Source organism: Phaethon aethereus (assembly GCF_964289735.1).
Source record: "Phaethon aethereus genome assembly, chromosome: 8".
Taxonomy (NCBI): Eukaryota; Metazoa; Chordata; class Aves; order Phaethontiformes; family Phaethontidae; genus Phaethon; species Phaethon aethereus.
The window spans coordinates 24,751,423-24,765,995 of NC_138584.1; the positions used below are offsets into that span (position 1 = coordinate 24,751,423).

The following is a 14,573-nucleotide window of genomic DNA, read 5'->3' on the forward strand; positions in this document are numbered from 1 at the left end:
TCTGCCTTTTGGGAGAGGGCTCCAAAGATGGGAGTGAGAGAACTCCATCCCAAACGACAAGGTGTAGGTGAGAGAGCAGCTAGTAAGTCTTCCTTTTAAATGCTTGTTTTTACATTTGAGTAGTGAATACAGCTGAAGGATTTGAGAAAGGCCATTTATATCATGGTGAGGGGCCAAACTTTGTCATTAATGCAAAGGCCCTCACTCTGGGCACAGAACAGGCTTATTTGTCACACTACCAGGAGTTAGCAGGACTTCATGGAGCATTATATGCTACAATGGCCCAGGCAAAAGAGGTGCAATTTTACTTCTGAGTAAGAGGAAGAGTCACTTTAGTCTCATCATGAGGGTAAAGATCCTCATTCCACAGGTCTAGACCCCACTAATACTGTACCCTCCAAAGAACTGCTGTAATCACTTTTGTACCATTTCAAGGTTAATATAGCTAGATACAACTAAGGTAAGTTTTATATTAGCCCAGACTTTACTCCTTTTCATTTAGCAGACAAAGATAACTTTGTGCTCAGCCATATTGATTAGTATTTATTCACTTACCTTGAACCATATCATATGTAAATGCTCCTGTCACTTCTCAATGCCACCCTAGGATGTTAGCTTCATTTTTTATCTTGAGGAGAATTTGGATTTTAAATACTAAGCAAAAATGGTTCAGTTAGGCATCACTTTCACACACCTTCAGGAAGATTTGTGGCACTTAAGCAAGACACAGGGGATTAGCTATTTTAGTATTTATTGCAGTATTTGGCAGTAAGGCTCTGCAATAAGTCTATTTTTTATAACTGCACAAGAAAAGTTTACTACAAGGTATGCAATTTTTACTTCCAACTTGTTTAATTAGCCCTGGGCCTCAACTTTGTTATTCCTCACTAAGCAGGACATAACTTGTTTACTACTTGAGGAGCTGAAGTTAGATGCAAGGTCTTGACCTTTAAGAGTTTAACCTTTACAGGTACACAAAGGTCACAGGGTTCTAACAGCTAAGGCAATAGCTCCTTAAAGTCTTGAACTTAACAGCTGCTACCTTTAACTATGAAGCTACACAGCAGACAAAGCTTTAGTGTAACTTAAGGCCCAAGTCATGTGCTTTGAGTTTTAATAATCATTTGGAATACAAAGATTAAAGATAAGGCTGAGCACATCTGAGTACCAGTTTTTATAGTGCCACCCTTTTGATCTTAATCCTATGACTACAAGCTAATGGACAATGGGCATATTCTCACTCCCATTCCATGTAGCAGGAGAGGCTAGGGATGAATATTGTATATCCAAGGAAGTTTGCTTTCCAGAAAGCCCAGTCTTCCACTCCTGTACAGTGTTCAAACTGAATGTTGGATTCACAGAAATTTAGCATAAACCATCATAGTTTTGACCAAGTGGATATAAAAATTAAGTTGACAATGCATGAAAACATGCCAGCCTTTGTCAGTCTGTGCTTCATGCTCTGGGCACTGTAGGATTGCTTAAGTCTTGACAGACTAATATCAAACCATGTTCCCCTACCTAGCAAAGTCATGAAGAGTGTAAAGAGTACTTTACTACTGCAACATGAAAGCTAAGTGTATCTCCATTGTAATGGAGCTGTAAAAGGCCTTTAGGTATTGAGATGTCTACAAACAGCTCAGTAGACAGAGCTTTCAGAAATGGAGCTGCATTGCTTTTGGGTCTCCTGATGACTATACATAAGAACAGTAGACAGTATGCTCTTTCCACAAGTTTAATAGAGTTACAAAAGGATATCACTGCTCTAAATGCAACACATGGCTAACCACATACACTGCATTGTCACTAAAGTCACAGGGCTTGATGTACAGATATTGATCATTAAGATTTTCTATGAAGGTACTATCATGAGGACAAACTTTCTTTCAAGTAAAAAAGTTACTGTTTATACCTATCACATGATCCCTTGACTCAAATGCAATGATTTAGTTAAAGTTCAGTAACTGATGCTTGCTCTTTATGTAAGGCATACTACTTTCCACTCAGACTGGAGGTTTATTTCTGCTTGGAGAAATACTCTTTACTTTTCTGAACATCAGGCTTGATTGTGTCACTGCCAGGCTTCCAGCCAGCTGGGCACACTGAAACGATAAACATTAAGTCTTACCAGCTGCTCCTGCAGAACATATTTTACATAACATTAAAGCAAACTAGCAACTCAAAACATGTATACATTTTTGCAACACAGGAGGTGCATTCAGTTTGTGTGGTGTTACATTCAGTTTATTTTACTCATTTCCATTTGTTCACTAGGTAGTAGCACCCAAGGAACCAAGGTGTTTGCCCTAGGACCAGTGGACCCTTTACACATACACCCCTCCCCACCCCCACTTAAAAACTTCATAGAAGCTTGACAGCAAGGTAACACCAACTCCAGCAGCCTGGATCAGAAGGCTTTACAACTATTACTCTTCTCTCCTTGGATCCAGTCAAGTCTGTGCTCTCCTTATCTTTTATCAACCCTAGTCCCATTCTCCAGTTTAACCAGGAGGGGGGAAGAAGAGTTAAACTCTACTTCTCCTATATGGCTATCAAAAGGCCACCAAGATGCAGAGGTCACATGGCCTCAAAACTGCAGTGACTCCTAAGCAGCTTTTTTTGGACACAGCCTTCCTTGTATACAGCTATGCAAGTCTGGATGCTTGCTCTGTACAAGACTGGCAATTTTAGCTATAGTATTCTCAGCTGGAGTGTTGCTACACACCTTATTCTGGTCTATCCTGGTTTAGATGACTGCAGTCCTAGTTCTGGAGGAAAAGCTTTTGACTACACCAGGGCATAGTAAGCCCCAAAAGGCTTCATTTGCATGACACTGACTGCTCCATTATGAAATTAGGGATGTCTCCTCAGCTGACAGAGGATGGCCTACAAGTTCAAAAACACTGACTCTCTTCAGGCTATAGGCACAGCCACAGTAGCAGCCTGTTTTAATAAAATCTGCCATTGATTTACCAGTTCTGAAGCAAGTTAAGTATGACTGCAGCAACACATCATTAATGACAGCTGAAGACTACCAATACCTACACAGCAATTTTGAGTTTCCATAACTTGGTTCAAACCTTTTGTCTGCAGTGTTTTTTTGTTTTGCAATTCCTACAGAAAAGCTACCAGCCTCAAGCACCATATCGCTTTTGAACTATGGGCACAAAGACTCTCATCCATTTTCCCCTCACTACACATGGCTTTCTGGGAATTCAAATGCTTTGTCTAACAGACTGTATAAAACACTGCATTAGTACTGATGGTCTCAAATTTGAGAGCAGAGGCTAAATTATGCTTACCCTTGCAGGCTAAGTTACTACATGTTCTTCATTTCTGTCTCAAGTATTTTCTGTGTCTAATTGAGAAACAACTGCTATGTGCTTGACAAGACATCCAGCACCAAATTGATTTAAGTGATATTTCGACATTAGCAAGTAACTCAATGGACAATTAACTGGAATAGGGTAAATATAGCACTATGGTGTCCTTCAAGTAGCTTTACAGAACCAGCTGCATTTCAAGAGGCACAATTACTTGCTGCACACACATCAATACATGTACTTAGTACCTTTCAGTAAACCTTGATTTAACCTGCCTAGTTAATACTGTTCTCTAGAAAAAACATTTAAGATCAGAAAGAAGAACTCTTACCTTCTCCATGTTTATCTGTAAACTGGAAGGCCTGGACAAGTCTGAGGGTTTCATCAACACAACGGCCAACAGGAAGATCATTGATTGTTATCTGCCTCAAGATTCCCTTCTCATCAATTATGAACAGACCCCTAAAAAATCCAGAACAGCTCTAGAGTTAAACACAGCTTTTGAAAGCCTGATTAGACTCGAGTTTCAAAAAAACTCCAGATCAGTATACTATTATGGCAGTTAAGTTGTGTCATGTAGTATTACTGACCTCTTCCTAAAAACCCAATACCTTTGGTGTATGCATAGCACTGAAACATTAGCAGTTGAAAGCCTAACATTCAGCAGGAACAAGGAAAGACAGGAAGTAAGTCAAAACACTAATGCAGGAAAGCAACAATTCCTATTTAAGTGAGATACTAATGGAAAAACAAAATGTAAGAGAAACCCAAGGAAAAAGTGAATTGAAGGAGATGCATTCTTACATTCAAAGAAAAGCTATGTGCACCATTCTCAAAAAAACCCAACCCCACAATGGCTCACAGTCCTCCAAAGTCATGCTAGGAGTTCACAGAAGTTTAAAGTTGCTGAGGGAACTGAACAGTTGACTAAAAGATAAGGCTTGGGTTTTAATTAATCTGTACTTTAACCACTAAATACCTGTAATCACTTTCATGATTATGTAGGTCTTGCATTACCAATGTTTGCAGCAGCTCACCTGCCTGAGATTCCCACACTGTGCAGGCAGGTAATCAAAGGGAAGCAGCAGGCGCTTATCTAGTTTACCAAAACCATGAAAAGTCTAAACATTAAGGAGAACCAAGTAGCATCTCCCCTTGTAGGAGTGTGACAGCCTGAAGCAGTTTACATCTCAAATACCCAACAGCTTCACCTTCCTGCACATGTTCAAGTATATGCAAGCTCTGTGTTCACCTGACATGCTCCATCTATTGCAACATAAGACTTTAACAGCAGGTTTGCCTTCTTGCATATTACCTGTATGCAATACCTTCATCCTCTTTAAGTACTCCATATTCTTTGGCAATGACACGTTTTGTGTCAGAAATCAATGGGATTTTCATAGTACCCAAACCACCTTGTTTCTTAGGAGTGTTGATCCTAAAAGAAGGAAGTTTAAATGTTAAAAATATGGACAATTCAGAATAAAGTACAAGGTACAAGAGAAGCTGATCCTTTCTGCAATATCATACTCAATCTGCCATGAGGCAACAAAAGAACTGAATGGTATGCTCAGTTCTGTTCAGAACCACCTGGCACTACCAATACTTCCCAAGTGCCTTTATTTGATACTTCAGTAAGCAAGTTTGAATATACTCAGGATTCAGTTCCTGCAAGAACTGAGACCAAGCAGAACATTCAATTAGGTTAAAAGGTTGATTCTTACCAGGCAAGGTGACAAAAGTGAGAGTCAACAGAAGCTCCAATTACTTCACAGTTAATTTTCTTGAATTCATCAGCTCTGTCACTGTATGCAATAATTTCAGTTGGACAGACAAAAGTGAAGTCCAGGGGGTAGAAGAAGAACACAACATATTTTCCTGGAAAAGCAACATGACCAGTTAATCTCTTACCTTTATAAGGGTTGTCATATTCCACATCAACCATTCAAATACTGATAGAGGAGATAGGGCTTGATACAACACTACCTTTAAAGATTAAATGGCAAACTACAGATGCCTCTGTTTTAAGACTTGCTATATAGGTGGCAAGCCCATAAAGCATCTAGGGGATTTACACTTCAGCCAAATGCTATTTGCAACACTCTTCAATGCTACTCTACAGCTAATAACGCAGAACTCTACCCAGCTGAAGTCTCCAAAAGCAGACTGTCCAGTTTGACAGGGAATGCCTGTCTCCTGGGTCTACTCCCATAGGCCTGCCCAGAGTACACCTAGTACCTACACTAGAAGACCCTATGGTTGACTACTAACAGAGTGCAGAAGTACCATGAAGTACCATGGCTACAAGCCAAGGAGGCATTTTAATCAAGTGGGTGACTAGGCTACACCTACTCACCACCCTCATGCAGCCTGTGGGACACAGCTTCATTAGAAATGTCTTTCTAAAGCCATCCACATTAGTACTTGAATACTTCAGGCTTTCCTTTTGATTTCAGTAAGTTTTTTCTGGTAAGACACACATTTTGCCAGTACTCAAGAGAAAGGAGCTTCATTGGTCAGAGGAAAGAATCTACTTTCCCTTGACAGAAAGCTTACAAGAGAGGATTTTGCTGTTCCACATAATTTAGAGATGTTACATCAGTCTCATAGTATGATAGACAGGACAAATAAGTCTGATCCAAGATTACAGTTTAGAGGAGTTTTATGCTAATTAGCAATAATTATAATAGCTGGGACATTCAGCCATGCTTCTGACAGTTTCCCAAGCATACTCCAGCCATCACCGAGAACCACTGCACAAGTTGTGTACTTCAGTCTACTGCCATGTGGTCACTTCAAAACCAAATTAAGATGTATCCTTAGACACCCTCCACTCCTGCATATGGCCAGATTATAACTGTAATTAGAGAAGCACATAAGCTTACCTTTATAGTCAGAGAGTTTGATGTCTTTAAATTGTCCATCTGGCATTACAGCCGTGGCAGTAAAGTCAGGGGCTGGTTTTCCAATGAAAGCCTTTCCTGAAGCCATCTTGATTTAATCTAGATAGGAATTAATAACAATACAGTTTAGATAATAGTACATTTGTATGAGGAAGCAAGCATTTATTCAAAGCATCTTATCAATTTAGACTGAACATCAAAGACAGTTTATCAGCACTTGGTCTTGCAACACAAGGCTTAAGAGTGAAATTGTTTTTACCTTTGTCACCTGGTAGTCAAGTTAAAACACTAACTTTTTTTCCTGAAGAAGCGGCACAGTAAGATGCAGTTCCATAATCGCAGCCTAGATATCCAGACCAAGCCACTACATAGACTACTAGCACTTCAAGATCTATGGCTCATTAGCCTCATAATGATACAGTAATGGTTGCCTTTGACCTGTAACAGCTCAATCTGGGAAAGGGCTAGCCTAGAGTTTCAGCTGTACTCAGTAAGTCTTCCCATTCTACCTGGTAGATGAGTTCAAAAGTCTGGTTTCTTTAGAACTTTTGATGAGGACACCCTTGTTCAATTTTACAAGTTAATTTAAGGCCTCAATTTTATCTTCCTCTTGATTCCAGAAGAAAAGAACTTCTGTTAATCCCCAAAAAACAGTGCTCTGCATAACTACACTTCAGCCTTTCAAATAATTAAACCTTGTTTTATTTGCAACTAGAAAGATTCATCATATACATGGGAAATCACATTCTATGCTAACAATTAAAATTTCACCACATCTTAAATCAGTACAGCCAGGTTGTGCTGTCCACCCCCTCAGTCTACTGTGAAAGAGTAAGAGGATACACAAGGACAAGTAAACTCTACTTCTGGCTGCCTGCCCTAAAACCTAGTCATTTGTAATACACCCTGTACAGTATTTTTGCTCAGTCTGGGAATGCAGTATATGACTTTAGAATTCCAGTTACTTCCAGAGCATAATCTTTCAAATAGGTACCTTTATGAACCTGGGTTTCTTCAACTCACAAAATCTTCTTAAGTGATTTCACTGAAGTCATCCTACACACTGCTAAAAGTACTAGCTGCCTTGGAGATAAAAAAACCTCTGAAAGGTTAGCATGAGTCTCATGTTGCTAAGGAAAGTCAAGATTCAAGGATTCTTCCAAGTCCTGCCTGCAAGACACTAAGTCCATTCTAAAGAAAAACAGCTGAGCACACCTCATTTCTTGGCTCCTTCCTCCTTGCCAGCCACATTCTTCCTGGAGAACTAGCCTGTAAGTCATACACATTTAGCTTTCAATCCAAGTTCAGTCTCTTCAGTAATGGTTTTACCTTTGAAAGTTTCTCTTACATTCCCTGACAATATATAGACAGTAGTCATCTACCTCTCAATTTTCAGTTTGAGAAGTGCCAACATGTTCAGCATTTCTAACTGCCTCTTGCAACAAAGCTCTTTACTCCCATGTTCATCCAAAGGTTTAGTTTTCAACTGCAGCAGACTATGAACACATCTTACAAATGAAGGTGGCCAGAACTACAGAGAATTTGTAGGGTCATATGGAAGCAGTCTAGCAGGAAGGCATCAATCACATGTAGCTGTGAATGCAGGTGCAATTCTAAAACTCCAGTTCTGTAAGAGGGACTGGGGGACAGCCATTGCACAATATTTGAGATGCCTTCAACTAGTGAATTTTCTTATAAGCAAGAGCTGTTTCATCTGGAGCACATGACCCCACATTCTGTCATTCTTTTCCTTACATCCTCTTCCATTACTGAAGCTCAAGGTCATCCTTTTGCTCAGTACTATGGCAGCCCTCCTACATTTGTTCTATCACCAGTCCCCTGGAGTATTTTACTACTTATTCAATGCCAAATAAAAGCTGTCAGACTGCTCCTTGATACTTCCCCTTTCTAAACTTACAAGTTACTGCCCCCTTTTTAGGTAACATGAAAATCTTCAACCTTGGCAGGAGGTTTTGGTTGCCTTGCACTGCAAGAGAGCCATCTGCTTTCCTCAGAGCACCTACTGCGACCAGCCAACATTTCTGCTTCTGCCTGCAGGGTTAGCATGTGTTCTCACATGGTCTCACATGTTCTGCTTGGATTTTTAGCCACAGCATTTCCTAACCCACAGAGGAGCAGACCACAGATTCTATGTTATTTCCTTTCATGCTAGAAGAAAGGAGAATGGACACTGCAAATCAAGTACACTTGAATTAGGTCAGAGTAGCTTTCTGTTGCTCACAGCCGCACACGGCCTCAATTATCTTCAAACGGCAATTATAACAAGCCAGGCCTGCACTCTAACTAGCAATTCATACCTTTAGGATATCTTGAACAAAAGTGAAAGGCCTTTTCAAAACACACCATCAGCCTTCCACTTCGGTACCTTCCGACTCGCACGAAAATGCGGTCACGCTACTGGGCTGCGGTCGGCGGAGAGCGGTATCGGCCCAGATCTGCTCGGTGGGAGCCCACCGCGGCCAGGCCCACAGAGACCGCGAAGGGCCCTTTGGGGCAGCGCTCCGGCCACAGCGCTGCTCAGCGACAGTGGACACCGCCCCCTCGCATGCCCCCGCCGAGCTGAGCCCAGGACTTTTTTTTTTTAAATACTCCGAAGCGGGACGCGGACGCGCTCGCCGGCGGCCCCACCGCCAGGCCACAGGCTGCAGCCCAGCGGGGCCGCGCCGCAGCCTGCAGCCCCTCCCCGGGCGGCACGGTGCGGGGAGCCGATAAAGGGGGGCACGGAGGGAAGGGTTATCTACCGCCCGCCCCTCAAAAAAAAGGGGGAGAACCGATCAAAGGAAGAAAGCGGCAGCCCCCCCAAAACGCTCCTTCGGGGCGGGATGCGGAGAGCAAGAGCCCGCCCGGCACGCCTTGCTCAAGTCCCCACCCGCGCCGGGGGGGGGAAAGGGAAAACAAAACAAAAAACCCACCAAACAAAGAAAAAAAAAAAGGGGGGGGGTGAACCCTGCAGCGCGCAAAACGCCACGTGAAGGCAACCCGGACACCGCCCCGCGGCCAGCACGCCCGCGCAGCGCAGCCCCGCTACCTCCCGCACTTACACTCGCAGCACCGAGCTCCCGCCGCAGGCAGCCGCACGTCCCCCCGCCGCCCCCTTTATACCCGCCGCGATCTCGCGAGGAGGCGGGCGGGCGGTCCCGCCCCGCCCCGCCCGCGCGACCGCGCGCGTGGGCAGCATGACTCGGCGCATTTGCAGCCGCTGGCAGCGGGTTGCGCGATAGCGTTTATCGGAACGGGGACACGGCCCCCGGCCCGCTGAAAGCGGCAAAAGAATTGAATAAATGGAGATAATTCTCTGGATGGTGCCCTGGGAGGTGCCGTGGAAATACCCAGCGTAATGGTTGTAAACAATTAACGGGAAGATGATTCAGATGGCGTATTGCAAGAAGAAATTGCTTCCTTAATGCCTTAAAGAAAGCTATTATTAGAAGACATCAAAGAGGCAGAGGATACACAGGGTTTGGAGGGAAAGTACGAGATGACTGGCGTGTCATTTAAGTGAATGGGAGCTGGCCATTGATTTCATTATCAGTAAAATCAGATCTCTTAACAGAGCAATATGCGTTCGTGGTGCTATAGAGGTGTGGGGTCAAATCTTTACCCTCTTGCCCCATGTTACCAACTGTCTCCTCAACCTGACACTAATTCTCAAGGCTTTCATTGATTCTCCCCCATCTATGGGAATACTGGTCCAAGTCATGCACATCAGCTAAAAAGCTGAAAACTAAATTAAGTGTAACCTCTGAGCTCTGGGGGTAGGATGGAAACTCTTGGAAGATACCATATTCACTTCAAGGAGTTTTGACTCATTCCCAGAGTGAGGCTACTCTGAGGGATACTGAGCCTGAGAGAATCCTTTGTGTTTTGTCGTGTCTTTCCTTTGTGTTCTTTGTGCATTGTGTTTGGATCCAAGACTGAATTGAAGCAGTCGTGGTACTTTTTGAGAGCCAAACCCTGAATTTAAATATAAAAGTTTTATTAAATAATGAATACTAAAGGCCATCAAGGACATACCAATGACAAAACTGCTTGCTTTAGTCAAAAGTGATAAATGCATTTACCAACTGATTTTTACTTGTCTGTTTTGCAGTTTACAGTTGTGTTTCTTATACCTGTTAAAACTTGATTATAAATTGTAACGAGGAGAAAACCACAAAGGATTAACAAACTTTAAATGTCTATAGTCTACATCACTGTGTAGTGCTGCTGGGTGACCATACCCATGTGGTGATTCACCCAAGAGATGACTGGTTTCGGTACCAGATGAAATTACTCTTTAAATAATAAAAGCAAAATAACATGTATATGTGTACTCAGAAAAAAACCTTCACCTTAATGCAAATAATTTCTCTACTGCTGTTTCTGTTGTTACAGCATGCTTAATCTTTTACAGAGAGAAATTCGTTACTTAACATCAACGTTGTGACAATAATTGAGGTCTATGAACTGAGACATGTATATACCTACCCATCGACTCAGCCCACGAACCTGTAAACAGATTACCCCCTGAAAGGTCAGGCAGTCCTAATTAAAACCTCTAGAACAACACAGTCTTACTGTGACTCTGGCATGTTTACCAATGCACAAAGCAGTAATGACTTTCTCATGGTTTTAGATTCCTTTAATGCTTGTTATGCTCATTTCTCACACTTTCAGATGCATAACATACCGATTTTGCATAGCTGCTGCAATGCTGTTTGTTCCGGGTTTGTGCCTTAAGCAATGCATTTCCATTCATATGTCCATGGACTCATTATTTTTTATTAGTTTCTGAGCTAGTCTTTCCAAACATCAGTTTCTGGAGGTTTTGGAGTGATTGTCAGAGCCACTCCTTGTTCAATGAGCAGATGGGTTTCTGTAGTCTTTTTCAATCTTTAAATGTAAGATGCTACTTAGATTAAAAAAAAAATTAAGGCGGCCTCCAAGAAAGAAAGGAGATGTCTACCCAAGCAGGTGCTAGAAGGATGGAGTTCTCTCCACACCTTGCTTCTCCACAGTCTGTTCTTCACACAACAGATTAGCCGTGGTGTAGTGCTGTGCTAAAATAGCTGCCGGACACTACCAGCTTGTACCTGATTAGCATGGAGCATCAGGAGCCCAAGGGCAGGCCCCTTTGCACCCATCCATACAGATATGGTCACAAAAAGTAGTTTATGTATTAACAAAGAGGAGCTGGCTGGCCAGGTAACCATGCCAGATTTTTGTGTAGCATTTTGATCACAGTATCTCATATGTATGTTGGTTGGGAATGGGTGCCTGATGTGAAAGACAAAACCCCCACTGTATGTAAAAACAAAGCCAAAAAAATGGGTCCTATTTCAGAACACTACCACACATTTGGGTTCCCATGCATTTTGTTGGAAGAGAATTAGAATTTGAGGATTTTATGTAAGGGTATCCAGGACTTCTAGGGTAAGATGAACTTAGTTGGAACAGTAGTGTGAACTGGGCTTGGGCAATGCTGGGCATGCCCCTTGAGCGTATACACAGCCATTCTACAGCAGAGATGACCCATGCATGCCCTCTAAAGCCAGCACATTAGGACATCATCATGCATGTTCTGTAGAGCTGATCACTGCATGTGCAGAAAGCCTGCTGAATGCTGAACATACTGAACTTACTGTATACACATGGTACCATCAGGGACACGGTAAGAGTAGAATCCTGGCCATGTGGGGACATTTTAAATATAATATATGCAAAAAGTCAACTGAAAAGTCAACAACGACATGTTCCCAAGCCGTGGGGCATCTATGCACAAGCAGCTGGTGCACAATAATTTTAATGAAAGCAATTAGATATCATTAAATATACAATACCCGTATTTGCTTTCCTTGTTTTGCCCAAGTGAAGACTGTATTTCTAGGTCAAAATGTCTTGCATTACCTCTTCCATCTCTGCATATCTTTTTTTTTTTAATTAACAAATTTTATTACTGTATGTTTGGATAATCACTGCCTTTTGATGCCAAAATGTTTTAGTCTTCCTTACCTTTCTCTTTTACTCCCTATTACATTATCAGAGGATGAGGTTTGTTGAAGTTTTCATATGTGATATTCATGTAATTCAAGCATCTTCTTCTCTTGCATTAAGAGTGTGGATTTTCAAATGGGTTTGTGATTGACAGGGTCTCCATAAAAATAAACCAAACCCAGCAGTTATTCCTCCCCCTTTATTCTTTCCTCTTCTCAATTCTCTATTTCATGTTACTTTTAATTGTCTTGTCCTTGCACTCTCTTTCCACTTTCCTGTATTTTCTCAAAACAGGCTGCACAACAGAAAAATATGGTCATGTGCATGCCCAAGAGATTAATTAGCCTTTGTGCCTTTAAGCCTGCTGAGCAGTAACAGCAAAGACAGACTCTGCAGCAGAATTACCTTTCTGGAAATAAACAACAGCCTCTTCAAAGCTCTGTTGGATATGTATCTTGCTTTATTTCTGATCTAATCTTGCTCTTTTCAAATTCCGAATGTTTATAAATTACTTATAAAAATGGAAGCCTGGAGTAAAAGTTGAAACTGGTTCTAATTTTCTTTAGTTGTGTTTAAGCTTACGTGTACAGTCCCATAAACCTAGGATTAGTCTTTCAGCTACAGGCCAAAGTCTGCTCCTGCTGAAGGTAGTATCTTTACACTAGCGAAGTTGTACCTACCCAGAAATGAGCACTCTGCTAAAACCAGCCTGCTTTAATCTTACTTTCCATCTTCGTGCACGAATAAGGAAATGCATTCTTGTGCACCTGCCACAAAAGGAGCCTTAGTCCCCTCAGGAAGTGCCATTTCTTTCTCTTTGTGCACTCCTTAGCACAAAACCTGAAGCAAAACGAGTGTGGCTGGCTTTGCACTTTCCCTGGATTCCTATTGTTTAGGGCTGCAGATAAAACTGGGGAAATTCTGTCTTCCGACCAGTCAAAACAGCTTCAAGAAGCCAAGACAAATAGCAGACAAGGGGACTGTTGTGTGAACGCCTTACGCTTCCCGTGGTCTTTACGTTAGGTTTCGTAGTTTCCCTCCGTGAGGTGCAGTCGCTCCCCTTTGTCACATAAGCCCTAGGCTGCGATCGGGGGGGAGCCTGCGCGGTTTCAATTTCCTGACGGCGACCAAACCGAGGGGGAAACAGAGATAAACCAGTGCCGAGCCCGTGACTCGGGCGGGAGCAGGCCGGGGCAAGCCTGCAAAAGCCTCGCCGCGGCGAAGGGCCACAGCGCGGCCGGCTCCCCTAGTCCCTGCGCGAACTCCCGTGGCTGGTGGGTTTTTTTGGGGCTTTTTTTCTTAATTTTGTTTTACTTTTTCTCGGCAGGGACTACCCAGCGCACACTGACCTGGGGGCCGGCCCGCCTTGCCCGCTGGCCGCCCGCAGCCGGAAGCGGAAGTGCCGGGCCTGGCGGCGGCGGGACAAGCAAGCGGCGGCCGGGGTAAGCGGGCGGTGAGTGCGGCAGCGGGCTGCGCCGGGCGGGCGGCCTCCTCCTGCCGCCGCGGGGCAGGGCCCTCCCTGGGCCGCCCCGATAAGCGGGGGGTGGGCTCCCTGCCGCGCGCAGGCACGTTCGGCGCCTCCAGCGGAGGCGACACACGGGGGGTTTGTCCCCGTTTGCGGGACAGAAGAGATTCAGTAGCAGCGACTTCGGCATTTTCAATAGATGCCTATTTGCATCTCTATTCCTGTTAATTTGATGCGTATTTATGTGTATGTTACTGGTGGAAGACTCCCTGCTTCGGGTTAAAAATGAGTTGTAGCTGTGGGTTGATGGACAGGTGTAGTTTACCCGTCTCTAGTTATTAATGTATCCTCCTTGCCGGACTGCTTCCATTGCCTGGGTGTTACTCCTGAGCACTACTCTCTTATGCAAGTGTGGTAGTAGGAGAGGTGAGTATTGTTTAAGCCAAAACCACATCTTACTTGTCCAGAATTAGTTTGCTTCTATGTTTATTTTTGTCTTTGCCCTTCTAAAAAGAGGCTTCCAGCTCTTTAATGAACCAAGTAATGATGGCTAGCAGACACTGTAGTTATCTTACATCTCCTTGTTAGGGGAAAAATCTGAGTGGAAAGTATTAATTAGTGTGTTTTCTTCCAATGTTTCTAATTCTGGCATGTTTCCATTCTTCCAGAGGCTGTAGTTCTGCACCCTCTGCAATGTTAATATACAACAGTGTTGCACGAAGCAAGAGAATTCTTACAAAATGTGCTGATGTTAGTTATTGATTGAATGTGCACCTTGTCTTCTGGTCTGAAGTGTTCCATTTAAGGTGATTGTGTAACATGCTTGTGTAAAGCATATGTTTGTGTCATGTTTGTGTTATAGGCCAATGTGAATCAAAAAACGTTAAG

The 14,573-nt window shown here is 43.0% G+C and overlaps 1 protein-coding gene across 1 annotated transcript; it reads right to left on the minus strand.

Annotated features, from left to right (window-relative positions):
* Positions 1-1,721: 1,721 nt before the first annotated feature.
* Positions 1,722-6,406, minus strand: PRDX1 (peroxiredoxin 1). Its single transcript, XM_082003259.1, has 5 exons — positions 6,209-6,406; positions 5,048-5,201; positions 4,639-4,761; positions 3,655-3,785; positions 1,722-2,102 (listed from the first exon to the last, which is right to left on the minus strand). Exons 1-5 carry the CDS (start codon positions 6,312-6,314, stop codon positions 2,017-2,019), a joined length of 600 nt encoding a protein of 199 aa, XP_081859385.1. The 5' UTR covers positions 6,315-6,406; the 3' UTR covers positions 1,722-2,016.
* Between the last annotated feature and the right edge of the window lie 8,167 nt (positions 6,407-14,573).